The sequence below is a fragment of the Melozone crissalis genome, unplaced genomic scaffold (assembly GCF_028551555.1).
Source record: "Melozone crissalis strain CALT ecotype California unplaced genomic scaffold, PUWL_Pcris_2 ptg000018l_1, whole genome shotgun sequence".
NCBI classification, from domain to species: domain Eukaryota; kingdom Metazoa; phylum Chordata; class Aves; order Passeriformes; family Passerellidae; genus Melozone; species Melozone crissalis.
Window position 1 is genome coordinate 5,605,944 of NW_026535796.1, and position 27,888 is coordinate 5,633,831.

At 46.8% G+C, this 27,888-nt stretch overlaps 1 protein-coding gene across 2 annotated transcripts in view; it reads left to right on the top strand.

Annotated features, from left to right (window-relative positions):
* Positions 1–1,972: 1,972 nt before the first annotated feature.
* Positions 1,973–27,888, top strand: part of SCUBE2 (signal peptide, CUB domain and EGF like domain containing 2) — a 34,678-nt gene continuing 8,762 nt past the window's right edge. Inside the window, exons 1-16 of one of the 2 annotated variants that reach the window (XM_054275963.1) lie at positions 1,973–2,081; positions 4,450–4,572; positions 4,988–5,113; positions 7,419–7,553; positions 12,817–12,942; positions 13,293–13,409; positions 14,234–14,323; positions 15,435–15,551; positions 16,518–16,640; positions 17,999–18,115; positions 20,396–20,518; positions 20,999–21,115; positions 21,697–21,783; positions 22,455–22,559; positions 23,492–23,647; positions 23,968–24,171. In XM_054275963.1, coding sequence (XP_054131938.1) covers positions 1,979–2,081; positions 4,450–4,572; positions 4,988–5,113; positions 7,419–7,553; positions 12,817–12,942; positions 13,293–13,409; positions 14,234–14,323; positions 15,435–15,551; positions 16,518–16,640; positions 17,999–18,115; positions 20,396–20,518; positions 20,999–21,115; positions 21,697–21,783; positions 22,455–22,559; positions 23,492–23,647; positions 23,968–24,171 — 1,969 coding nt within the window. In that variant the 5' untranslated portion in view covers positions 1,973–1,978. Of the gene's footprint in view, positions 2,112–4,449; positions 4,573–4,987; positions 5,114–7,418; positions 7,554–12,816; positions 12,943–13,292; positions 13,410–14,233; positions 14,324–15,434; positions 15,552–16,517; positions 16,641–17,998; positions 18,116–20,395; positions 20,519–20,998; positions 21,116–21,696; positions 21,784–22,454; positions 22,560–23,491; positions 23,648–23,967; positions 24,172–27,888 lie in introns of both variants that reach the window. The other variant, XM_054275962.1, reaches the window with a different exon arrangement.

Genomic DNA, 27,888 nt, shown 5'->3' on the forward strand with positions numbered 1-27,888 from the left:
GGTGAAAATGAGAGCAGAGGGGAATTGGGGGTCTTACCTCTATGGAAATAGTTATTTTCCCTGGAACTTTGTTACTTGATTTTATTTAAAATTGCTGAAAAAAATCCCCCAACAGTCCTATTTGGTTGTCTTCCTGTCCAGCTGCCCTGGTGTGGTTGTTTTCCTTTACTCATATGTAGTGCTGAAGTTAAATCTTGAGGATTTTTGTAACTTCTCTCTCCCAGTAAAGGTCTTCATGGCCAGAGCAGTCATCTGTCACTGTGACTCTGTGGGTGAATAGAAATAGTTAAAAAGGCTGCAGAAAGGCATCTGAGTTGAGGTCTGAGCTTGTCTGGTTTGTGTCTTTAAAGAGATATTTTAATGGCAATTCCTCATCATAAACAAATGTGTGTTATATGTGAAATAATAGCCAGGATCCTTCACAAAACACTTTGAGATTTATGTGTAAGAAATGGCTTCATTAGCTAAGATGAATTTGATATTGTTCTGTTTGTTTTCCAAGCTGCAGTGAGATCTTTTGATCTAACTCAGGCATTCCCAAATATTTATGTCTCCCTTTATGTTTTAGTTTACAGAAGTAAGAAAGATGCTTTGCTTTTAGGGTGCCTCAGGAAGCTTTGGATATTTTGGTCACAGGACTCTTCAGTGTCTCTTGCTGGTTTTTCTGCTGCACTCTTCATATGTGTTCTTACTTTGTCTTTTGCAAATCTTGTGATGAAAGTTAATTTAATTAGTACTGGTCGAGTTCATTGAGGGGACTGGGCAGCGCCTGAAGTGAGTGGCAGCTTTTCTGTGAGGGGGTTTGAAGCCATGTGCCTGGATGGGAGATGGGTTCTCTGTCCATTTGGGAGAGCTGTTTATGGAGACACTGAGTGATATCCCTGGATGAGAGATGTGCAGGTGTGCCAGTTCCCACCCCAAGTATGAAGGTTTATTCAGGAGATCATGGAAACTCTCGAGAAACCCTTCATTCATTTATTGCTTAGGGCTGGAGAATCCTGGGAGTGTTTAATGAGCAGCTTTATGTATTTATAGATGAGATTGCCTAAGACTGAAACCGACCAGGAGACACAAAAGGTTGCTTCTCATTGGATTCAAAAAGAGAATAACTTTGATCATTTCAAAAGCAATGAAGCCTGATGCTCCAGTGAGAAAGGAGAGTGGTAATTTATAGCTGCCATTAAGGAAACAAAGACAAAGACTGAGGGAAAGTTTCATTCTGAAGATTTACTAATGTGTATAAACCGCCCTTGCAACTAGAAACAGCTCGGTATTTCTCACAGAACAAAACAAAAGGGAAAGGGCAGTGAAATGGGGATGGGAGGGAGGGGTGGGAGAGAATACTGCCTGCTCTTGCTCGCAGCCTGAAAGGTCAGACATTATTTAGGAAATGATAATTTCAGTGAATAATGTATGAGCCAATTTTACCTGCCAAAGGAGCGACAGCTGTGAGCAATCCCTGGCTGGGGATGGAGGTGGGATGGGGCTGGCTTGGGGGTGGGGTGATGCGTGGCTTTGGCATGGCCCTCAGCCGGGGGGGATTCTCGCTCTGCGGTGGGGTGTGATTACACGGTAAAAATGTCAATATTGCATTGAACCAGCGCAATGGAGGCTGGAGCGCATCGGGCGGGTTCGGGCTGCCACAGGCTCGTCCTGCCGGGCGATGCTTCCCGGGCCCGGGGAGCACCCGCTCCCGGTGTGAGGCGTTCCCGCTGCCGGGTTTCCAGCGGCTCCATGGGACACCTGTGTTTGTGGCTCCGCAGGTGTGCGGCTGCCGGGGCTCCCATGGGCGGGCTGGGGCGGTTCGTGCGCCGGCAGCGCCCACCGCGCCCGGGGCAGGGCCGGGCAGGGAGGGGAGGCCCGCCCAGCCCTCGCCGCCCCGCGCCCGCTGTCAGTGCGAGGCGGGCCGGGCGCCCCAGACACTCCCTCGGCCGCCGCCTCCTCCCGCCCGGCGGCGGCAGCGGCAGCAGCGCCATCCATGGGGTCCGGCGGCCGCCGCGGCGCCTCGGGGGCCAGGGCGCTGCCGCTGCTGCTCCTGCTGCTGCCCGCGCCGGCCGGGCCCGCCGCGCTGCCCCTGCCCGGTGAGTGCCCCCGCTCCCTTAGCCTGCCCGGTGAGTGCCCCCTGCCCCTGCCCGGTGAGTGCCCCCGCTCCCTTAGCCTGCCCGGTGAGTGCCCCCCGCCCCTGCCCGGTGAGTGCCCCCCTTCCCCTTCCCCTGCCCGGTGAGTGCCCTCCGCCCCGGTCCATGCCCCCGGTCCCTGCCCGGTCCCGGCCCCCACTCTCCCCATCCCCGCACCGCGGCTCCCCCCGCGGGCACCGCGCGGTCCCGGCTCCTCTCCGGCCGGCGGGCAAGGGAAGGGGCCGGTCGGTGCCGGTGTGAGCTGCGGCCGTGCCCGGGCTGCTCGCAGGGCGCTCGGGCTCCGCGGGTGCTGCCAGCGCCGCTTTGCCGGCGGTTCCCGCTGCCCCGGGAGCGGGGAGAGCCCCGGGACGGGCACCTGGGGAGCGGGGTGTGGATGGTGTGTGCCGCGGGCGGAGCTGCCTTCGGACCCCGCCGAACCAGCCCCGGAGTTCTCCCGCCGCCGCCTCCTGCCAAGTTGAAGGCTGCGATGTTTGCTCACAGTCTCGTTCCGGCAGGGTCTCTCTTGTGCTCGGGACGCTGTCACTGCAAGGGGAAATCTCGCTCTCTGTGCTTATGGATTTTTCCTAGCTCTCTTTTCCACGCATTAGTGATGCGGCTTCTTGTTGCGGTTCTTTACCGCACGCTGCGGATCACAGAGGGGCGGTGTAAAGATAACCCAGCTGAGCTGCCACGAGATCTGCTCCCTGTCTCTGTGTCCTGCCCTAGAGGGAAGCCCCTCCTTGCCGGTGTTTCCTGGGACCCCTCTTGCCGGGGCAGCTCTGTGCCCCTGGCTCGGGCAGGGCAGGGGAGAGCTGAGAGCTGAGGGCAGTGTGGCTGGTGCTCCTTTATGCCCTCTGTCCGTCTGTCCTTCCTGCCCATCCTTTCTGTCTGCCCCACCTACCGGAGTCCCACTAGCTGGAGACCCCTCAGCTGTTGCCCGCACCCTTCCTTGCACGACTTGCTCCTTCAATTCCCTGCCTCCCATATTTTTTACTGGCTTGACCTCTCTGCTTTGAGAGGAAGCCGATTCTGCTGCCCTTCCCAGCTGCTTCCCGCTGTTTGCCACCTTCTCCTTTCTTGCTGGTGGCGGTGTCTGGGACCCCATCCCTGGAGCTGTGTGCACCTGAGAGCCAGGCAGGCACTGCTGCTCTAACACTGGCTCTCTGCCTTGTTTCCCACTGCCAAACCCCATTAGGAGTTAAAACCAAGTGAACACTTTCTGCAGTTGGCAGCTGCTGCAGTACCTACAGGCATATTTTGTGATTGGGGGAAAGGAAAAAAAAAAGAGCAGGATGAATGCTATAATTGTAAATGGGAGAAGTGCTGGCTGAAGTTTCCATTTGGAAAGTGATCCCCACCATAAAAAGTGACTGGCTATTGAAGTAGTTGCTTTCTGCTGATACTCATGCGCTACTTCTTGTTTTATGAGGCACTTTTTGTACCTGAATGGGGTGTTGCTCCTACAATTCTCCCTTTTAGCCAGTTGCTGGAAATCTTCCTGTTTCTGTGCTTCAGTTTTCTTCTGCCGTGTGAAAAGCTTGTGCTGATGTCTGTCTTCTGCTGCCTGTAACTTTTCTTCCTCTTCTGTCTACACTTCTTCATCTCCAGGACTTCTTCCTGTTGGTGTTTCCCTTTCTCTTCATTTCCTCTTCTCTGAAGTTTCCACCTGGATATTTTGCTTCAGTTTGCTGTGCTTTGAGATGGCTGGCCAGGTGATTTGGCAATGCTGCTGCCCAGACACTATTCTTGTATTAAAAAATAACATTTTACGATTATACATCTGTTTAATGGTAAGTCGGTCTTTTAACTTGTTGGTGGTGACTTTGAAAGCACATTTCAATCCTCTCCCCTTGTTATTTTAAAAATCCTTGGGCTTGCTGCAGGTGATGCATGGATGTGATCAAGAACTCTTTCAGTGACTGCTTTTTGTTTTTAATGTTTTAACTCTTTCAATGACTGCCTTTAATCAGAAAGATTGACAATCTCTGATGAATCTCTGTGAACCTATCAGCTGAATTTCACGGAGCATCTAATCCTTACGAGATTGTTTTGGGTGCATTTATAAACTTACAGAAAAGCTTACCATGGGCTTATCTGAATATATCTATAGATATATACAAATATATCTATGTGCAGGTAGAATGTGACAGAAATAGAAGTGCAGATGCTGTCTCTGCCTGTTTCTGTCCTGGCACACAAAACCACACAATATTCTTGTGAGCACCGCAGAGGGGTGCTCAGCCTTGTCATCCCCTCAGGGATGTGCTCAGGAGCCGTGCCCTGCTCTCCTGCTGCTGCTGACATCCCTCCTGAGCCTGCTGTCTTTTCACAGATGTGGACGAGTGTGCCCTGGGGCTGGATGACTGCCACCCAGATGCCATTTGCCAGAACACCCCGAAGCTGTACAAGTGCATGTGCAAAATGGGTTACACCGGCGAAGGGAGGAAATGTGAAGGTAAAGGGAGCAGAGCACAGCGCTCTCTCTGTGCCAGCATGGAGCATTTCTGAGAAAGTAGAGCCACTGAAAATAATGAAGGATGGTTTTAAAAATCAAAATAGGGATTGTTTTGTCACCTGATTTACTTCTTGTTTACAAAAACAAAGGCAAACCTTGCATGGATTTTCACCTGTTCATTTCACTCAGCCTGATAATGAGTTTGTTGTTTATGGCCTAAAAAGCATAAGGTAAAGCTGCCAGGGGGTTTCAGGGTGTTTTCTCAGTCATTCAGCAAGAAATGCATTAAATATAGTGTGTTTGCAAGACAATGACCATTTTGGACAGCAGTTGCTGCTCACATTTAGGCAGTCACATCCCTGTCTATAACACTCAGGCAAGCATCCATCATACTGACTTTTGCTTTATTCCTTAGACATTGATGAATGTGACAACGACTTCAATGGGGGCTGTGTCCACGAGTGTTTCAACATTCCAGGGAATTACCGCTGCACTTGCTACGACGGCTTCATGCTGGCTCACGATGGCCACAACTGCCTGGGTAAGGGGTGTGCCCGTGGGCAGGGTGGGGCTGCTGGAACACACCCCTGGGCAACACCTGCCCATCTCCTGGGCTCACTCAGTGCAGACAGAGAGGAAATGTTGCTTGTGAGTCTAAGGGTTTTCAGGTATTGAGGTACCATCCCAGCGTGGCTCTTTCCCCTCTCTGTAAATGAGGATAACTGTGCTATGTTTCTGTGGAGTGCTTTGGGTTTAAGTGTGCCAAATGCCATCTGTCATTATGCTAAATGAGTTTATATAAAGGAACATGTGCTATCGTTGTGCTCTCTGTCCCACAGTTAGCTTAGGATCAGTTTTCAGGTGTGTCTCCAGGCTTAGGGATCTTCTCTCTCAAATCCACCTGTAATGTGGGGGCTTCTCACTCTGAGTATTCCCAAAAGGAGAGGATGATTTGGAGTGTGTGTGATGGAGGCCACTGAAGAGCAGAGGGACTGAGCCTTGAGCTGGAGGAGCTGTCCTGCTTCCTGGGCCCCCTGTGTGCTCACCCTGTGCCACCTGTGCCGTTTGCTTTTCCAGGGATGGCTCAGTTTCCCTCTAGTGCTGCACTCCTGTGGATGTGCTGGACACACCTCCACAGCCAGGGCAGTCAGAGGGAGCCTTGCTCTCTCTGAATAATTGCAGTTAGTTTGGCTGGCTGCTCCCACTGGTGTGTGGCACATCAGCTGGGGGTCACACCATCCCCAGGCTGTAACTTCTGCAGGGACAAATCAGGAAACTCTGGAGTATTCAGTGGGATTGTGTTGGGTTTTACCTGCTTGCCTGCCCAGCTTTCTGCAGTGTAGGTGGAGGAGAGGCTGAACTCCCCAGCTTCCAAATATCTCAATAAAGTAGAGAGGGAAACAAAATATCTGCAGATGCTTTAAAATGACAGAACATCCATCTTATTTTTGCGTTTGTGTAAGCACAGAGTGGAGTTCAGCTGAGGTTACCACGGAGGGCTGGATGTGGAGGAGCACACTGCTCCTGACAATGGCACCAGAGGCCTGTGTGTGTTCTCCTTGTACCCAGGGCATGCTTCAGCTGAGCTCTTTGTGACCACTGACACAACCTAGGCCAAAATCTACCACCTGCTATGTGGCTGGGAAGCTGCTCAGTGTTGCATGGCAGACCTATAAAATAAAACAAAACAAAATGTCATTGACATGCAGAGAGGTTTTTACCACTGATGTGCCAATTTTGAGTTGTGATGTAAACGTTAAATAAATATTTTGGCATGCGGCAAATTGGATCACATCTTCTCTTAATCTGTTTATTTACTTTGTTCACGCCAGGGTTGCCCTCCTCTCACCCTTATTTTTGAAGATCTCTGCTGTGTGCCTGGGTTTAAGCCAAATAGACAATTACTTGTTGGAAAGAGATGATTTTTTTGAAAGCTTTCCAAGGTCTGTAAGACAGAAACATCTGCTGGAGTTCAAATCTGTAGCACTAAAGACTCGTGGTGGCTGTTTATTCATGATTGTTTGCACATTCGCATCGCTGCAGAACTCTAAAATACTCAGCTTCTTTGTGATGGAGATATGTCAGCCGCTCTTTTTCTCCAGCAGGTCACATTCCTTTGCCTCCAATTGCCTTACTCACTGCCTTCAGTGGACATTAAATCTGTTGTAATACTTTGTTATGCTTCTTACTAAAAGCCTCTCTTTCTCCTTTTTTTTTTTTTGAGACAGCTGTTTTCTGCCAGAAATGCTACAATGTTAAATTAAAAACATTGTACTATTAGCCAGGAACAATGAACAGAACAGGGAGCAAACATGGTGTTGCAGATGAATTTGCAAATGAGACCAGTGCTTTGCCTCAGCAAGGTTTTGTTCTGTTTTTAGGGGACTTTTTTCAGTTCCTGCTAAAATTTCTGAAAATTAGGCTAGGAGAAGTATTTGGCACTCACGGTTTCAAAAATCTGTGCTTATTAAGGGGTAAAATTCCAAAGAATTGGAGGTTGGGATGGGCATCCTGTTGTTCCGAGGCTTAGCTGATGCTTTTCTACTCTTTGGTTCTCTTGGTTCTCTTGCAAGCAAAGCCCTTCTGTGTTCTCTGGTGTTGTTGAGACTCTGAATGTTGCAAATTCAAGATTCAAACTGCTCCCAGAACTTGTGCTCTTGTCCTTGACTGCAGTCAGTCAAGGACAGGAGTGATGATGGGCGATGATGTCCCAGGCTTGAGGGAGGAGGATCACAAACCAAGGGGTGTCTCAGCTGCCCGGGTGCCTCCAGCCCGAGCTGGTGTCTGTCTGTCTGTGCCGTGGTGAGGGCACCAAGCTCATCTCTGCCTTTCCCTCTCTCCCTCAGACACAGACGAGTGCATGTTCAACAACGGCGGCTGCCAGCAGGTCTGTGTGAACACGGTGGGGAGCTACGAGTGCCGCTGCAAGGAGGGGTTCTTCCTCAGCGACAACCAGCACACCTGCATCCACCGCTCCGAAGGTACCGCCCGCCCGCCGGCAGAGCCACAAACCCCTTCTGAAGGGCTCTCGGGGTTTTTAAAGCTGGGAAGGGCCTTGGAGTCCCGCTGCCTTAGAAAGGAGCAGCGTGTCAGGATGTTCCAAGTGGCTTTGAAGAGCTGCATCCCTTCCTCTCTTTGATGCCGGCTGTGTGTGCGGTGCTGAGCCTGCTGAAGGCTGTGCTGCTGCACCCCGGCTCCCTGCTGCTCTGCTGGGCACCAAAACTCTGCCCCAACCCAGGGAATGGCCACAAATATCCATTTTCAGTGGCTTTAGTTACAGGGCAAGAGCTGCACTGCCTTCAGATACCTTTTAGATTCCCTGTAGAATGTTTAGGTTTCAGCTGAGAGATTTATTGTTTGTCAGCCCCAAAGGTATTCAAATCTCGTGCTTTGTTTTGAGCGAAACCTTTGTGAAGCGACCTTTGAGAGATCAGAGTCTTGGATATCTGATTAGGCATCAGATGGAACAAAATTATTCTGGATGCCCTCAGGGTATGCTTTAAAGTGGTTGCTCAGATCAGGGAGTTGTCCATTGAACTGTACAGTGAAAATCTCAGTAAGAAGTGCTTAGAGCTGCAAGGCTTTCTTTAATCTATGGCTTATTGTTGGCATAACTATAAGAGGAATCTGAGCATGAATAAACAAATCTCACTCTAAAAATCCCCAAAGTGAAGAGATCAACATTTGTAGACATATATGGCCATCCACAGATGAGGGTGCTGAGGTGGCTGCCATCTGACAGAGCTGAATTGATCTTCTGTTTGGGTTAAGAATTTGTGTCCTCAGCTCCTCTGGCCCTGGGCTTGGTCCCACAGGGGTCTGGTTCAGGCTGCCACTGCAGGGGCTGGGCCAGGCACAGCAGGGCTGTGAGTTTGTGTGCACCCATGGAGGGGCTCTCTAAGCACTGAAATTGGTTGCTTGAACTCCTTGTCCTGTCTGATGCCAAGAGAGGAAAATCTTCCAACTCTTTTTTCATACTTGCTGCTGCTTCAGTGCCTTCTACTCTCTTGAACTGACAGCAGCAGCATTCCCTGTCACCAATATTTCCTCCCTTCTTTGTACCTTTGGAATTCTGTCTCTTTTCTTAAAGACGCATTTCATTTCTCTTAATGTTTTTTTCCCCTAAAAGGCCCTTTTCCCATAATAACAAATATCCACTAAACATAGGTATTTTTCTTTGAAAAGGAAAAAAGGGGACAAAAAAGATGGATTTTTTCCCATAAAATCTATCTAATAAAATACATCTTTATCAAAACCAGTCTTAAGAAAAAACCTCAGCTCACTCTTTTGCCTGATACATTTTTTTTTTCTTAGTAAAACATTGAGGTGCTTGTTTTGCTTTCTTTGAAAGCCATTTTTTCAAGTTTCATGCTGTGACGGTTTCCCTCCTACCTTACCCCCTCCCCCCTTCATTACTGTAAAGTGCTGCTGAGGATTCCCCACCTTTTTTTTATCTTCTTTTTAACCTTTTTTTTTTCCCTTGGGTGGGCATGTCTGTTGTAAGCCAAATCTCACTTCTTTATCTTTCCCCTGACTTTGTTCTCTGCTTTTCTGCTCATTTCTGGGACTCCTGCTCTCTGCCTCGTGTATGCATTGCTCAGTGTTTGTACTTTGCTGGTTCTGAGACCTCACAGCATTGATCAAAGCAGATTTTGGCTCCTACTGCCTAGGCCATCTATCCAGTTTTGTTTCTTACCTGTAAAGTGAGGGAATATTTCCTTCCCTGTCTCCCAGCCCCATTCAAATTTCCATATATCAATGCCTGGGACACCTTCCCTGTGGGCTGCAATATTGGTATTTGAACACACAGGAGCAGAGTGACCTGGAGGTTAAACCACAGGAACTGAGGGTGTCCTGGGAAGTTGTGCACAATCCTATTTTTTATCCTTGTGTTCCTGCTGGAATGGGCTGCTTTTCTTCTGTGTGGGAGAAGGAATTACCCAAGGAGGATGTTAAAGCAGCTGGCAGGGCAGCCATGCACGTGCACCTCGTGTCTGGGTTCCACTTGCTCCATGATAGGGAATGCAAAAGCTTGACAGAAAACAGAGTTTTTTGTGAGTAAATACCTGGTGCATCTTTGTGGCTGCTGCTGCTCTGGCTGGCAAATGTTGCTGCTCTCCCTTGGGGTATCTCACAGTCATAGCTGGGCTGGATTGGTGGGAATGGAGGGGATCTGAGGGATGAAAGGCACCTTGGAATCCTGTGTGAACTCACACAGGGCACATCCCAGCTGTCCCTGCTGGAGCCTTGGCTGCAGAGAGCAGGGGGAGCTGGGGAGCCTTTGGGGAAAAGCTGCCTTAACACAAGGGTGAAAGACTAAAGCACTCCTGGGATGTCCTGCTCTGCTCCTCTGCTGATGCTCCTCACCATTTTTCTGTTCTCTCAGACTGTCTGGTAGCTCTTTGTCCCATTGCATCCTCTGTCTGTCCTGCAGAATGCCTGCTTGAGCCTGCCCTAAATAGAGCCTTAATGCTCTTAGCAGATTGGGAATGTTGTCCTGACACCTTCTGTGCAAAAAAATATAGATATGAAAACCCAGGTCTTACATGTAAGAGATTAATTTAGTGTGACCTGGTGGGGAAATACTGCTGGCTTTTTTTTGCCTGCATTCTGCCAGTGACAGGAGTGCTCAGATCTCAGGTTTGCTGGGTAACTTCAAGAAGGTTCTGTCATCAGAAAGGTCCCACCTGGCTCAGGGTCTGCTCAAGCACAAAGGCACTGGAGTCACCTCTCCTGGCTGAGTGGGACAATCCAGAGCCATCCATCCCAGGATGTTTGTGGGTCAGTAGGGCAGAGTCTCCTACAGCACAAATTGTGTGTCTGGGAAGTGTGTGGGGAGATTTGAGCAAAATCTGCTTGGGGTTTGTTTGTGGAGCACAGTCTGCCATTGCAACAGCACTGGAACAAAGTGACCTGGGAGACTTTGTGTGCACCAAGGGGTTTGCAGCCACACAGCATTTATGGCTTTACAGACATCTCCTTAATAATACAACCTTGTAAAACGGGGCTGAGAGAGATCTACCAGCTTTGGAAACAAGAGCAGTCCCAAAGTAAACGCTGGAATGTGTGGATGTGGGTATCCTCTATGAAACTGCCTTTTAGGTCAGCCAGATTTTGGTGGGTTTGGTGCAGTACCTTGTTCCACAATGGATACCTTGTTATTAAAATGCATCCTGGTCTGGAAAGCACAGTTTGAGCTTTCTGTGGAGACCTGATTGAAGTCTGCTCCCTCAGAATGGAGCAATCCCAAATGGAGCATATAAACCATTTGTTTGGTGCCAGTGAACTTTACCAAAGTACCTGCTTGAGCAGTTTCCCCTTTGGTAGCTCAATAGAGACAAAAGAATAACTTTGTTGACAGAAACTAAGCTGCTAATTTTCTTAATGCTCTCTAACTCCTCCGAGCTAACAGAGCAAACCATGCTGCATGCTTAAGAGCAGAATTTTGACAAAAACATCAGAGCTAATGAGGCTAATTTGTGGCCTCATGGGTTGTCTCCTTCCTTGACTGACACAATAATGGGTGACAGCTTTCCTGTGGGCTCCTTGGGCTGTGCCTGTGTGCTGCAGGATTTGAAGCCTCATTGTCTTGCTGGACTTGTGGAGAGCCCTCACTGTGGGAAAGGAATCAAAAAGCCAGCAGAGCAGAATAATCTGGGCTCTGCAGTGTCCATTCTTTTGTTGCTTAAAGCTGTCTTAATAGAGAAAGGGTCCTGTAGCTGGTGCTCCAGGGGGTGAGAATAGCAGTGTGGAGAAAGGACCTAATTGAAGTGGAGTGGAATAATGGTGACCTCTGCCTCACAATGCAGGGGGTTTGCTTCTCTTGGTAGTAAGGCTGAAAAAAGGGCTGGGTAAGTTTAAAAAATACACAGGGTGTGGAACTGACAGTGCCTTTCCTGCAGCATGGTCACCCTTGCTCTTCTGCTCCTGACTGTGCCTCTGCTCAGCTCCAGAGAAGGTCACTGGGGTGGAGTGGGATCAGCCCTGGCAGCCAAAGAATGTTCCACCTGGTCTTCATAAATGGAATGTTCTCACTGGGAAGAAAGAGCATTTTGGTGTAACTTGTCCTTTTAAGGGATCCAAATGTGCCCAGACAGAGAATTTGATGGTAAAGGTGTGCTCTCTGTACACCCAAGGACAGCATTCAGATGTCTTCTCTTTCCTGGTTTTGTAGAGGACTCCATCAAAGCCCTGTGGTATTCTGTTAAAAGCACACCTATTTGTTTAGTTTGGTCTGTTGATGCCATTGGGTAACTCAGCCAGCTGCTGGGTGTTGTTGTGTTGTGTGTGTGCAGGCTGCACCACCTTCTTGCAAATGGCAAAGACACTGCTTGCACTGAGCCATGGAGCAAGGGGAAAGAAGCTCTGGCAATAATTTTAGAAACTATTCTTCCCTGTTTAATTGACTTGATATTTTTTGCAAAGGCCAAGAAAAGCACTTTGGCAATTGAGTGCTGTGTACGAGCTGGCAGAGATAAAAATGACAGGAGGTGTAGCAAAAGAAATCCAGTCATTAGTGTCACACTGGTTCTTCATTTGGTTAAGCAGACACTGGCACTAAATTCTGTCTAACTGGGAAGATGTGTAGAAATACAGAACACTGTGATAATACCCAGTGAGGTTATCTTGGGTGGTGTGTACTGAAATCAGAAAAAAATTGAAAACAAAATGGTTAACAATAGAGATAATTTATGTACAGCATGTGTGCCATCTGCATGTTGGCCTTATCTGAGATAGGACTCAGCTCTTGCTCACTGCTGAGACAGGTTATGACTCTGGCAATTTGCTTTGTAAGCCAGGAATTGAAATTGGGATGAGCCCTGTGATTGCTGTTCTAAACATTCCTGTGTCAGCAGGCTGCTCTTTTCAGCAGAGAAATAGGAACTTCATTTTAGACTTGGACACTGCCACTTTTGTAAAAGGAATGAGGAGGTTTTATGAACACCTGGAAGTATAAAGTGAGAGCATTGGATGAGAATGCAGGTGCTGTACAAATCTGTGGATGTTGCTCTTTGACCTTGCAGTCAAAGAACAGGCACAGAAATGATCACAGAAGGAGAAACCTTGGGGTTATTGACTTTGCAGGACTGGACTCACTGCCTTTCCTCTCTGAAACTTCTTGTCCCAACCCCGCAGAGCCTTCCCAGAGCCAGAGGCTCAGTCTGTGTGTGTTGAAGTGACCTTGTTGCCTGCACACAGAGCTGCTGAGGGTGCTGATGCTCTGGCACCTTTCCTGTTTTACAGAAGGCATGAGCTGCATGAACAAAGACCATGGCTGTGCCCACATCTGCAGAGAAACACCCAAAGGAGGAGTTGCCTGTGAATGCCGACCGGGATTTGAGCTGTCCAAGAACCAGAGGAGCTGCATTTGTAGGCAACATTCTGCATGTGCTTATGGTTCCCAAAGGGAACAGTGAGATGGGGCTTGGTGTGTTTTAGCTAACATGGCACACCTGAGCTGTGTGTGCTTGAACTGAACCAGAATTGGTGTTTTTTCTGGGCACTGTCACACAGGTCTGTTGATGGCTGTAGTGTCTGTAGTTTGGGACTTGTGCCATCACTTATAACACCTGGAAATTCAGTTCCATGAGGGAGCTGTGCAGTGTCTCACTGTCTCAAAGCCCTTCAGGACAGGGCTGCATTGCATGCTCAGGTGGCAGTGGGACTGCCCAGGGTCCCTCAGAGGTGCTGGAAGTGAGTGCCCTGTGTTTTCTCCCCAGTGACATGCAACCACGGGAACGGGGGCTGCCAGCACACGTGTGACGATGCTGAGCACGGGCCTGTCTGTGGATGTCACCCCAAGTACGTCATGCACCTGGATGGCAAAACCTGCCTGGGTCAGTATGCGCTGCAGGGAAGGGCTTTGCTGGGGATCCCCAGCTCCAGGGGGTGTGGTGCTGCTGTGTGGGCAAGATCAATGCTCCTCCATAGAAAATGTCAATGAGTTCAAAGTGAAGGAACCTGATAGTGCATGGGTGAGTTGGTTGGGTCCAGGCAAGTTATGCTTCCCTGTTTAAGCAGCTACCTAATGCTGTTGCAACCTGTAATTATCACTGGTCCCCCTGAAACAGGAGGCCTGTCACTAACCAAAGCAGGCTTCCTTCCCTCTGGGACATTTTAGGTTTATTTTCTTCAGTAGTGTGAGCAAGGAGTACGTCTGTAAAAACTGGGACTCTGAAATCAATTAATGTGTAGTTTTGGCAAGGCAGTTATCCAGTACAGAAAGCACTTAAGATTTATAAACTCTTGCAGTCTCTGGGAGAGTTTGTTGTCTGTTGATTGAAATCAAATGCTGAGGCATGACTGGCTGGTTGTTGTAATTAGCCCACGACGGATGATGACAGGGCACTCCTAACAGAGCAGCTCTGTCAGCTCTTTCATCTTGCTGCTGTTCACTACATCTGTAGCACATCTTTTGTTTTGTTCAGCACACTGAAGCAAACATGGCTTGTAAGGAAGCCACAAAAGCAAAGCGTTCTCATGGTTTTGACTGAAGGGTCTTCATGATTTTTATTACTGCTTGCTCTTGAAAAATAACTTATTTCTGCTTGGTCAGTTCCGACTGCTCCTGATTCAGTGTGTGATGGAGCTGTTGGTGTGTGCTGGATGTCAGATGAGTCAGGGCACCTTTACTCACTTGCTTTTTTCATGCTCCTCACAGAGAGGGAAGAAGCTGCTCTTGAAGTTTCTGAGGGAAACACCACAGCAGCAGCTGATGTGGACAAGAGAGTGAAGCGACGATTGCTTATGGGTAAAAGTGCTGCTCCAAATTAATTCTGCTGCTTGTTGAAACCTTTTAGACTGAAGAATTAGTGTGGGGCTTTTTTGGTTTTTTTTATGGTAACCTTCAGCTCTGGGCTGAATTCTGCCTAAGATGATCCACTCTCTCTTCAGGAAATAATGTTATTCCCTAGTGTTCAGGCATGTAATGAATAGCCTTATTTTCAAAAAGAATGATAGAGGAAGAAAGAAGATGCACTCTGTCTTTCCTTGGAGATTGGATACAGCCTGCCAATACTGCATGTGAGATGAGACACTGGGAAGGAATAAGCCAGTAAAGCTCTCAAAACTTGGCAATAAGTAGCAAATGCTTGATGCTGCAGAAAATGAGGATACAGAGCTAGAAAGTAGATTTCAAAAAGCAGACTTTGCAGCTCTCTCAATCAATACATGCCATGTAAAATTGTATTTGTCCAGCCAGTTAAACTGACTGAAGTGGTTAGACTGATGACAAGAGGACGAATTTAAAAAAGTGTGATTATTTCTGTTTGGTTGGATGTGAAGGACTGTGTTTTAGGAGTGCTCACTATCAAGGTTTGGTGAGGTTTAGGCATGGTTTGCATAGCAGGGAGTTTGTAAGGATAGTAAGTAAGCATAGTTAGTAAGTTAGAGGAACAAACTTTGGTGGGAATGGCACCTGGGCTCCCAGGCTGAGGGAATGCTCATGGGGTGTCACCCACCATGACTGGGAGCACAGGCAGTAGGGAAGAGGAGTTGGGAGGGATTCAAGAAAACTCATTTAGTAGTGCTGAGTGTAACCTGGTGTCTCATTGGTGGGAAGTGTCAGGGGATCAGCCAGAATCCACTGTGGGCATAAGGAACCTAACTGGCAGTAACAGATTCATCACCAAGGAGCAGGGATTTGTGTTTCAGACACAAGTGGAATTCCCAGAAGGCAGCATTTTGGTTTGTAGGATTCCCACAAAAAACCTGGAAGTAGCTGAGGCAGGGATTTTGCCAACACATGTATTTAGCAGTTGCCGGTGTGTTCTGGGCTGAATAGCAGTGTGTTGGGGCTGTGCCTTGTGTCCCATGGCGTTTCTGGTGCCACTGTGGTTTCCCTGAGCTGTGTCCCGTTGCAGAGACGTGCGCGGTGAACAACGGCGGCTGCGACCGCACCTGCAAGGACACCTCCACCGGCGTGCACTGCAGCTGCCCCGTGGGCTTCACCCTCCAGTTCGATGGCAAGACGTGCAAAGGTGGGCTCTGTACCCCTGCTAGGTGTTCCCAGGCCCTGCAAGATACACATCTCCAAACAGAGGCAGCCCAGAGGAAAGCTGCTATGTGCAGTCTGACCGCAGGAAGGATTGCACGGGGGTAGAGGCTGTGCTTTCCATCACACCAGGTGTATCATGTGCAGAGAATCTCCTCTTCTCTGCCCTCCCGCTCTCCACTTCCACCTCCTGTGCCTCGTTTTCCAGAGGTCGGGTTTGGGAGAGCTGAACCAGCAAACAGAGGTCAGCCCTGGCAGGTGTGGGTGCTCACAGGTACCCAACAGCCTGGCTGGGCACCAGGAGAGCTGGTGAGTAAATACCAGTGTGTAAACAGGGATGTGTTTTATAAATATGCACTGCTCCAAGCAGCTCTAATGAGAGCTCTGGCAAGCAGCAAAGGCACGCTTAGGCTGTATATTATATTGCTTTTCCAGTAATTAGATGTTAAGGCTGTTCTGATAAGTAAAAATGATGAAATCCCCAGGCCTGAGTCAATTAATATTAGATAAAGGCCTCATTCTAATGTTGCCATGAAAAGGATGGGGTAGTTCAGGAAGTCTCTGCCTGAGATTTCTGCAGGGCTTACAGAAAGGAAACAGAGAGAATGTTTAAAATACTGAAACCTCTTAGAGAACCTTGGAGCCAAAGTGTTTCCAAACATAACTTAGGGAATGGTCTTTTATGAATGCATTACCCAACTGCAACTGGCAGGAATACATTAAATGAGAGCAAATAACACTGTCCTGGGGCTGAATGGGCTGGATCATTCTTAAGAGTTGGATCTGATCTTCCTTCCTTCCTTAATTTGTGGGAGTCTCACCAGATTTTGTTTCTGGGCTCCTCCAGCTGACTGGATGTGACTATTTTCTGAATCTGGCAGTGGGAGTAGGTTGAGTGCTGAAGCTCTGTGTTAATTTGCTGAAACCTTTTTTTTTTTTTTGTTTGTTACAGATATTGATGAATGCCAGTCCAATAATGGAGGCTGTGATCATTTCTGTAAAAACACTGTTGGCAGTTTTGATTGCAGCTGCAGAAAAGGATTTAAATTATTAACAGATGAGAAGTCCTGTCAAGGTATGTGCACTGGAGAGACAATGGTACAACAAAAGTAGGACAAATCAGCGTGGCTTGGACATCTACTACAATGATGAAGTGATAATGGACTCCAGAATAATTTCTGTTCCTCAGTTTGGATTTTTTTCTTCTGAAACAGCTGTTGAGTTAATACAGTTGGCTTGATGCTATTGTAGGAGATAAGTTTAATGGCACAGTGAGCTATTCTCTGGAAGGGACAGAGACAGCATCATATTAAAAAGCTCTCTATGAGGTTAATGCTTCCCCCCGCCTTGATGATCTTAAAATAATTTCCAGGGAAAATTAGGCAATGTCTCTCTCTCCATCTTCCTGACTGATTCACCATTGCAGTGAAACTATTGTTTCTTAATAGGATATTTTGTTGCCATGAGCTCATTATTAAAGGAGAAAGATATGATGTGATCTCTGAAATTATCAGTCTGTAGACAGAGTGGAATCTCTGTTCCCTAAAACATCGCGGAGCATTTGCTTTGGAGGATGACATGGATTTTCCTGTGAGACTCACAAAGCATATTTGCTTTCCTCTATAGTGGTTTGTACATATAGATTTAGCAATTCTATTTAAGCTGCTTAAATGTACAAAAAAATGTGAAGATCAAAATGGTCTGTGCTTGTGGAAAAGCAACAGGATGAAACAATGTCAATTGAGTCAGCCAAATGGCGAATTATGTGATTTCCTAGGCAACCAGATGACATTAAAGGTGAATTTCAGAAAACTGAACTGACCAAGAGAAAGTAATTTTCACCTGAGTTTTTTTGTGCATGCTTATCCCTTATAAATAGGCAAAGAAGGACAACTATTTATATGGAAAATCTTACTGTATAAACATCTGATTTTTGAGATTTTTTTGGATTTTATTTAAATGAAATCTGTTTATGACTGTATCTTAAAGCCTTCCATCTCCCTTTTGTCCCTGTCACTTCTGTTGCTTTCCCTAGGCTGTTTCACAAGTGATATCATGCTTCATGCCAAAGCCCAAGAAAAAAGGCTGATGAAAAGTGCTAGTGAAGTTGATGTGAACTTTTTTTATGTGTCTTACAACATTCTTACCTGGCATGCAAAATTTCTGTACAGCACAGAAATTTTAGGCGCTTTTGATGGTATAATGAATGTCCATTCTCAAGGAGCACTGTGATTTTCATCAGACCTAAATCAGGCGCTGTATATTCAAATAGAACTTCATTTAGGGAGGAAAAAACAGAGGCAACACTTTTAATTTCTAAGTAGGGTAATCCTAATGAAATGAGAGTTTTCAGCTGCCGGCTCTCCGAGCTCCCTGGGCAGCCTGGGGGGTGCTGATGTCCCTCTGTGCCCTTTGTCCCTCTGTCCCCTGCAGACATCGACGAGTGCTCCTTCGAGCGCGCGTGCGACCACACGTGCACCAACCAGCCCGGCGCCTTCCAGTGCTCCTGCAACAAGGGATATGCCCTCTATGGCTTCACCCACTGTGGAGGTGAGTCACAGACACAGCACTGGCACAGGCACAGCCTCCCCCTGCCCTGCAGGACGCACACCGAGGCAGACCCTGGTGTCCTATGGAGGAAATGTTGCCCCTTGCTGTGATAATGAAAAGGAGACACCGATCCTGCTCATTCCTGGCTTTGCTCAAGCGATTTTTGCCTTCACACCCTGCATGCAAAAGGGGCCTGTAGCTATTAGGAGAAACTGATGGGTTTTGTGCTTGGATCTAAAGTCCATAATTCAATGTTCACATGCAGAAGAATCATTGACTTCAGTGAAAAGTCACTGGAGTAGGGCTTGAACAGGAAACTCTGAAAATTGCAATTCTGCAGGTGCGCGTGTCAGGTCCTCATGTGATGTAGGCTGGAATTTAGCTGATGTAGTGCCACTTCACACTGGCCAAGATTAATACTCTTAAATTTTTATGTCTTTCCTACAAGGAAAGAGTAAGTTGTTCATAGAAGCTCGACATTTGACAAATTCCCAGAATTAACATGAGGAAACAAGAATAACTGGGACACTAAATGGAATCAAGCTTGTTTTATATAAGCTTTAGGCAAGACCTTACTGAGTCCAAAGCTTACTAAATTCTGAGTAAGACCTGTTTATTTCTGAGGCAGAATGAGCACAGTTGGAGATAACAATTCAGAAATCCCTGTGTGCCTGTCTGTTCTACCCTCTGCGTCTAGAAATTCTGCAAATAAGATTACAGAGCTACAACATCACTGTGTTTTATCCTGATAAACATGGGAACTTACCTGGATAAGGAATAACACTGTCATGTGCTCTACTTAGTAAGAGACATCTTCTGTTTAATTCCTCTGCATTAATTCAATTTCTTTTGGCTACCAGTGAGGAAAAGGAGCTGTAATTTTGCTTTTGGCTGCTAATTGGCCTTTTCTTGTCATACCCCTGTGCAGAAGATGTTAATTAATGCTCATACCACAGTAAGTCCCTCATTGACTGGCAGTCACAGGCTGGTCAGAGCTGATAGGACACTGAGAAAGCACCTTCTGACCTCTGTGGGAGAAGTCAGTAAGTGTTGGAGATAAGAGGCTGGAATCCTAAGAAAAGGTCAATGAAAACCAAAGATTTGTGACATTTTAGGCAGCAGTACCAGTTTAAGGTGTTGCCTTCTTTCTCCATTATTCCTCTGCTGCTCATTCCTTCCGCTGCTGTCTCAGTTCTGTTAAAAGCACATTTCCCCCAAATCAGACTGGTTTTGTAATGTGTTTCACAGTGTTTTCTAACAAATTGTCACTTAGAGGGTGTCCAGTCTGGGGACAGCAGTGACAAGAACTTAGTAGCATTGAATAAGTGTGTGTGGAAGCAGGTACCCTCAGATGCACAAACTTGATGGGACTTTGATCAGGTTTCCTGATGGCAGCTTTCTGGGTTTGTGTACAGTTGCCATAAAGCCCTGGGAGAGAAGGGAAGCCCTCCTCAGGGTGCATCTGAGCAGCAAAGACAGAGACCTTTGCATTTCCCTTTGTTGAAATTCATGAGATTCCCATTGACCCATTCCTGCAGGCAGTCAAGGTCCCTCTGAATGGTGGCACAACCATCTGGTGCATCAGCCACTCCTCCCAGTTTTGTCTCATCTGTGACCTTGCTGAGGGTGAACTCTTGTCCCACCATGCAGGTTTAATGAGGAGGATAAATTGCATTGGCCCCAGTGCTGACCCTGCATGCAGCACTGCTCAATGCTGCATCCTGCAGCAGCATGCAAGGGTGCACCACAGGCAGCATGTGCTGTGCTGGCAGTAATTTCTCCTCCTCTTGGCATTTCCTGGGCAGGACAAGGCTCCAAAATTGGATATTTGGCCAAAAGAGACAAGGGGACACAAAGGTGGTGTTTGCCCACAGAGCCAAAGTGTTCCACAGTGGTTGCATCTGTCAGAGCACTTTGGAGCATTGGTCAGTGTGAATCCTGCCCTGTTCTCTGTTTTTATTTAAAATTAGAAATTTTAATTAACCAGACACAGTGAAACAGAGATTTGACTTGATCTGCTTTTCTTAGAGTTGATTTGTTATCATATTACTGAGGCTGGATATTGTTTCATTATGAGCCACCAGTATCTGGTCTGCTTTGACATTTATCCAGGGATTTCCATGAAGACAAACTGTTTCAAGGTGGGTGTCCAGGCAGCATCCCTGAAGTCTCTTCAAGACTTACTGAGCAGTTTTTGTGTCCACATTTACCTGGTGGAATTGCAGTGTACAACTTTGGGAAGAGCAACTTTTTAAAAGCACCTTTACCTTTCCTCTGCAGATATTAATGAATGTAGCATCAACAATGGTGGCTGCCAGCAGCTGTGTGTGAACACACTGGGAGATTATGAATGCCTGTGCCAGCCTAACTACAAGCTGCACTGGAATAAAAAGGACTGTGTTGGTAAGGTGTCTAATAAATACATTTCTGCTCCTGATGTGTCTGGTGGGCCATGTGGTTACAGTCAAATTTGATGGTCTGTCCCGTTAAGTGGTGTGAGTCATTGTTCCTGGTATTCTGCTTTAATTTTTAGCAGCGCATGATGGTAGTGATGTTGAAACTCATGAAAACAAACAGCAAACCAACCCCAAAAACAGGAGATACTTTGAGGGATTTTGATGCTTTCCTTCCTGTGCTTTTATCTAGCTCGTTCTTCTATTTCCTTTTGTTCCTCTGCATGAGAAGGCTTGCTCATGATAAAGGAAGTTTCTTTTGTGGTGTGATCTTCCAGTGATTTTATTTGGCTTGAATTTTCTGTCTGAACAGCATATTAATTGCATGGGTGCTCTCAGGTGCTGGCTACAAAAGCAGCTGCATGCTGATTTATTGGTAGGGTGAAGGTGGATGTTTTAATCCCGTGAGTGTTTGTTTTATCCTACTCAGAGACAAAAGATCCCTTGTCTGATAGTGTGTCACCCAAGGTGCTGCTGCACTGCATCAAGAGTGGTGGGAGTGACAGATGCTTTTTGAGCTGCTCTCCAGATGTGCAGGTGTTCTCTGGTAAGTCAGAGCTGACAGAACTGAGCACGTGGTTCTGTACACAGTGCAGGGGAGGCCAAACTCCTCCCTGTCAGGAAAGCCCCAAGAAGCAGTCAATAAACAGAGATCTCTCCTCTTTCACTGCAGATAATCAAGGGCTGTATCCCTGGCAGTGTCCAGGAAAGCCCCTCTTTCCTTGTCTTTTATAACCACACTCCACCCTCAGATTCCCTTCTCACAACAAGTTTCTTTTTGAAGCTGGGGAGGACAGGGGAGAATTCTCTGTGCTCCCTGGGCCATTCCTTAATTGGCCCTGAGAGGCACTGGTGAATGGGGCCAAGGCATTCCAGCCCTGCGTGGGGTCTGGGATTTTGCCCACACAGCCCCTCCATCCCACAGGACTCAGTGCTGCTTGTGGCACTGATGCTCTTTTCCTGAATCCTTTGAATGGCTTAGGAAGAGACAAGCTCTAATGTGGAGTATTTTATGAACAACATTGTGTGTTGATGCCAGTCAACGAATTCACAATTTGTTTTATGCTGCAGCAGTCCTCAGTGTGTGCACTGTGCCTGTGTTTTACTGTCTGTCTGTCTGTCTGTTAGGAACACAAGATGCCTACACCCTCACCTGTGGCAGGTCCTCTCAGCTTAAGAAAAAGCAGCAAAGTGCAAATGCTTCCAGCTGGCTGGGTAATCACCACATTTACTGTTACATAGTTTGACTGATTTCTTTTCATTGATAACTGTGAAAAAAAGGTATTTCTCTTGACTTTCCCCCCCCCTCTTATAATCTATTGCTCTTTTCCTTCCTCTTCCTCATGATTGTAGTTCATGATTGCTGCAGGAAATTCCCCTTATGCTGCTTCATCAGCATCATTCAAACTGAGACTTAAAAATAAAGAGAAGATCAGCAGTGAAATAAACACTTAGGCCAGGAGTTATGTCTCTTTTTAATCTTCCACAGCTGGACAGTGTTGGCAACACACAACGTGTTTAGGTAGAGCTGTTGGACTGTAAAGTTTAGAAGGCATTTACAGCCATAGACATAAACTATTTTCTGAAATGATTTGGAGTATCTCCTTTGATTTCAGCTCACCCTTATTTAATTCACCCAATAGTAGATCTGGTCTTTCTCTGTCTCTCACTTTTTTTCCCCCCTAATAAAATGTGCTACCCATCATTCCAATTCCAGTTGTGAACCAGCTTCACAGCAGGAGGGTTCTGACATCTCATTAGGTTTTCTGTGATGATCACTTCATATCAGCATATTTTCTTTAGTCATCATTGTGGTGTACATTACGGCTATCTCAATTTTCTACTCCTTTTTTAAAAATAATGTGTTTCGTTGTTTCTTCCTGAAGATGCTTCAGCCATCAAGATAAGCGTAACCTTTAAATTAAATGAAGGAAAATGTAGTTTGAAAAAGACTGAGATGTTTCAAGAAGGTCTGGAGCAGATGATACCAGGTATGGATATAAAAATGCAGGTAAGCAGGTTAGAGCCAAAGCTCAGGGGTTAAGTGCTTTCCAGATATGAAGTATACCACCTTCCATATGAATGCTTCCATATGAAGCAAAGCATAGAGGACTGAAGGTTTTCTGTTCTTCACTTCTTCCTGCCTGGCCATGACTCTTGCAACAGTTATTTCAGATCCCAGGATTTCCTTGTGCCATCCTCACAGTCTTGCTAGGAAAGGCCTTATTGTTTTTTTTTGTTTGTAATATTGCTGATAAATTCTCAGCAAAATCAACCATTTTTTTTGTCAGTTTGATTCCTTCCTTTTCTTCCTCTTTTTATCTTTATCTTCTTTCCTTTCTCACCTGCTCCTTGCTGTCTGATGCCTCGTTGAAAAATCTCCTGACCTTTATGCTGACTCTATTGTCATAGGGTTATTCCTCTTGTCTCTTGTCTTGCTTTCACTCTTCAGCAGCCCCAGATGGATGCAGTGGGATCAGCTCTTCCATCTGCTCCAAAGCAGAAAGAATAGGCTGGGAATTTACAAAGTCAACAGAAAATTAGTAGGAGTACTTTAAAAAATAAAAGAAAAAAATGCGGAAAGGAGTCATTAAACGATATGATGAATCAGTGTGTCTGACTGTTTGTCCTTAGCAGAGTAACAGTGAGGAACTGTGCTGAATGCTCAGTGACAAGTTATGTACTCCAGAACCAGAGCTTATTTTGGGTGTTTCCTTTACCTAAACCTTATTTCCTCATTGAAGCCATGAGAATGGTCATGACTGTGTGAGGGTGCACCAGGTGAGAGCCTGGCCAAACTGCTCTTTCACTGGGCAGTGGAGGTGATGGTTTGCTCCTCTTTAACTCTTCATGATGATCCACTGGTGAATGTTCAATAGCAGGCCTGGCCAAGCTTTTGCTTCCTTTGATTTTGTTTGTGCAGAGAGACAAAATTCAGTAATGGAGAGCTTCCACTATGTAAACCTAACATGCAGCTCTGGCAAGAAAGTCCCTGGAGCCCTCAGTAGACTGGCAGCGACCAGAGAGATTTTTATCACCGCGGACTTTGAGCTTGAGACGAGCCGGAAGGAGGTGACAGGTTGGTTGGGAAATAATTCCAGGTGCGCTTTGAAGCTTCTTGCCATTTGCTCCTTAATTCCTGTATTTTTCGCTTCTGTCTGTATGCAAAATGATGATAAAAAGTATCTCCTGTTTTGAACATTATTTCACTGCTTCAGAAAGAGTGAGGCATGGGGGTAGCTCCAAAGACCCAAGAGCTGCCCAGTGTATTTGTCCTTGAGGATGTCACACTTGTTCCCAGAGGTGGCTGTCTCAGTGGTTTGAGTTGGCTGGTGATTGGAATTGGGTGGGACCTGTGCACAGTCACTCAGGGCAGCTTTCACCCCCGGTGCTTTTCAGACACGTGCGACGTGCGCTGTGCCCGCAAGAAGACGGAGAAGCGGTTCCGGAAAACCATCCGCACCCTGCGCAAGACTGTCAGCAGGGACCAGTTCCGCATCCGCCTCTCGGGCGCCGACCACGAGGTGGCCAGGAGGGCTCCCAGGCCCTCAGAGCCGCAGCAGGCCTGTGGTGGGGGACAGCTGCACCCGGGGCTCAGATGTGGTGAGTTGGGAGGGAGCTGGGCATGATGGAGCGCCTCATGTGTTCCCTGCTTTGCTCGGACATCGAGGAATCGGGGTTCACCCATCCAGGAGAGAGCAGGGCTGGGCGTGCAGAAGTGGAGGTGCTGCTGGAATTCTCTTTGTGAATGTATTGTTGGCAATTGAAGTGTTACAGAGCAGAGCAAGGGCTCACTGCACTGCACTACAGCTGAGGCACAGCCTGCAATAAGCTCAAAGGCGGAAATCCTGGGAATAACATCAGGCACCAATGGCCTTGACATCACCTATGTTACTTTTAAGACTACATTTAGTATGCTTTAGTAATTTAGTAATAATTTAGTAGTAATTTGGTAATGTTGTGTTCCTGAGATTGTGCACAGCTCACCTCTCCCTCATCCCAAGGAAAATGCTGCTCAGAATTTGATACAGTCACACTCACTTTGCTGATTGAGCTCAGAGTCCCAGAGAATGTTCATGACAGAATTAGAAATTCATGGGGATTTTATTGGCCATCACTGAGAAAAGTCTTAATTATCATGGCACTGGAGGGCACCACCATAATGCAGCCCATGGTAAGTGCTTCCAAAGCACAAAAGTTAAGGAGAGGGGTCAGATGTTACATCCTCACAGGGGTCTAACAACCATGACAGTCAATTCAGGCTGCACGGGGCAGGCAGCCTGTAGGTGGATTGTGAATCAGCAAGCCTTTAAAATGCTTGTCACAGTGAATTAGTATGTCTTCCAGCAGCAGCATTTAGCCTAAGAATAGATTTTCCAATCCACTTTTGCTAACTCTAGAAAAACTTGGGTTCATAGAACAGACAAATTGTTTAAAACATCTGTGCAAGCAAGCAGGGAATTACTCAGGAAATCTCGGAAAAAGCTCTAAGAGTTCTTTTTTTTTTTCTTGGAACATTGCAATAAATCTGAAAAATGTTGGAAAGTTCACCAAGATGAGTTTATGAGGATATTTTCAAGCTATTTTGTTGGATGCTAGAGGAAGGCTTTGAAGAAATCCGTCATTCCAATTGTGCAGAGCACAGTATGACTCTGAAGATATTTGTGATTTCATCTGGAAAAAACAGCGATGAGCAAGCTAAAAATGTTGCAGGTGGAGAAGGCAATGTGGATTACAATTAGAAATTGGAACAGGAAAGAAACACAATTTTTTTTAGATAGCTGCAGAATCAGTTTAATGTCGCAGCACAAACGAGAAGCATACGTGGCATTTCTGTGCTAGTTCAGAGAGAAAAGGGAATTTTGGGCAATGCCTGCCCAGAAAGCTCTTTGGTGGGGTGAGCACAATCAGCCTGCCCATGGTCAAAGCAGAGCCACTGAGCATGTGAAGACAAAGGTTCTGGAGAACAATTTGTACAAGTCAGGGCTCTTCTGTTGCTGAATTGGTGCCTCAGTTTGTTCTGGGCACCCCAACAGGGCTGCTGTGAGCGCTGGAATGGCCCTGTGTGTCTCATGCCTAAAGGTTGGGTTTGCTCATGCCTGACAAGGCGCAATGCCTCAGTGAACCTCCCTTTGTGCAGCCGAGTCGCTCAGACCAAATCCTTGTGGAGATTCCCTGGGATCAAACAGGAGGTGGAACTCACCCCACAGCCTTTCCCTTACACAGATGTGAGGGCTCTCTCCTTGCACTTGTTCCCCTGCTTATTTTCACTAAATGTACAGAAAATTAGCATCTTGGACACCTCCCTGCACCACTTGTCAGGCTGCTGGAGCTGGGCAGCCAGCTCCCAGTTGCTGAGAGGACATAAAATACAGAGTTGTTAGGAATGCCTCATTTCCCTGGAAAAGCTGATTGTCCCAGGGTGAATGGCTAAGGTGGGACTGGGGGCTGCTGCTGCTTGGGCTGCCAGGCAGAAGGAGCTAAGAAACAGGCTGGGCAGAGGAGAATAGAGTGGGAATAGTGTGGAGGAAGGCAAGAAGCTGGTTCAGGGATCTGTGTGGGAGAGGGACTTTGGGTTTTTTTCCTTTGTTTTGATCTGATTGCTTTGCAGAGCTGCTTCTGGATGGGATTGGGGTCTGCTTGCCTAGACAGGCTGGTGGTTCTGGGGAGAAAGAGGCTGCACAGCAGGAGATACTGGCCAGGAGATGGACCCAGGGCAGGTGGTGGATGGGGCCTCTGCACAGCAAAGGACTTTGGCTCAGACTGGCCTGGGGTGTAGGAAGCAGTGAGGGAACAAAGCAAGCCAAAGGGACTTACAAGTCTTCTTCGATGCAGTTACTGAGTAAAATGCAGGTTTTGGTTCATTGATTTAAAATACTTGGAGTATGGCTAGGTTAGGTACAGTTTGGGTCCTGTGGTAGAATTCCCCTGGCACAGCACTGTCTGAAACATTATTTATATTTGAGCAGCATCAGAGGGAGAGGCCAACTCCTGCTCTGACAATTTTTGTGCTGGGTGACTGGCCTGCAATTGCAGCAGCAAGATAAATTTCATTTGGTTTCACACCTCTGGTGAGGTAGTTCTATCCCTGATTTTCCTGTCTTAACTCCTACAGTCTTGAGTGGTGCACAGTGCAGAAGAAAAGCATTAGGAAGACACCAGGAACAAATTGCATGTGGTTTCCAGGGTATTTTATCATTGTTAATATGCTGGATGCTGGCACTTGTGTGCCTGCTGTTCTTTAAACAGCTGCTGGTGGTAAAAGGGAATTCACTGATGATTGCAAAGGATAGTGTGGTTTATTTCAACTTTGCTGTTCATTGTACAGTTCTGTTTGGGATTTTCTGATTCTTTAGAGGCTCAAATGGTGCATTCTCCTGCCTTGTTATGTGTGAGTTCTGTATCTATGATGAGCCCATTTGGCACTGGCTCGTGTTGGTTAATCCCATGAAGTCCTGAGTGTGGCTTCCAAGGAGCAACCGTGATAGGTCCATAACCATGGATATCCCATGAAACGCATGTAGCAACATGGAACTTTGATCAGCCTTCCCAGAGAACTGGATTCTCCTAGCAGAAGTGTGATTTTTCTGCCTTGAAGTAGATCTTAAGGTAAAAAAGATCCATTTTGGAATGTCAGTGCATCCAGCCTGTGTGTGAGCCCTCTGAGCATGCTGGAAATGCTGCATGCTGCCTTGAGAGGAGATTTGTCTTGGGGAGGATGCAGTCTCACTCACTAGCCTGGCTACAAGAGCTCCTTCTCCAGTATGAGCTTGACTTCAGAGAGATTTAACAAACAAAGACCAAGTGTTTAAACACTACCAGTTCCTTTTCAGAAAGTGGTTTACCAGAAACCTCTGTATTGAAAGAAAATAAGTTCGAACAACAAGCAATCTAGCTGCTCTTGCACTGCTTAAAACTCTGTCATACTATGATCACATCCCATGGTGTTAAAAGTACACCTTGCCTGTTCTATACTTTTGTTTTTGTGGTTTTTGGTTGGTTTTTTTTTGGCGTGTCTTTTTTTTTTTTTTTATTGGTCACACCAATACTTTCAGAGGTGGAAGGAGGCTCTGAGAATCACCATTTCCTGAAATGGATGCAAAAAAAGGATATGACAGCATATCTTTGCTCCACAGCAGTTGCAAGTGGGTTTCCCCAAAGGGCTGTCACCTCAGAGAGCAGCAGGCATGAGCAGCACTGGCACAGGATGGGGATGATGAGCAGCTTCATCTTGTGTGGGAGGTGTCAGTGCATTTCATTGCTCAGCATTTAGCAGCTTTGTCCCCTCGGCTGAGAGGATGCAAATAAGATAATTGCATT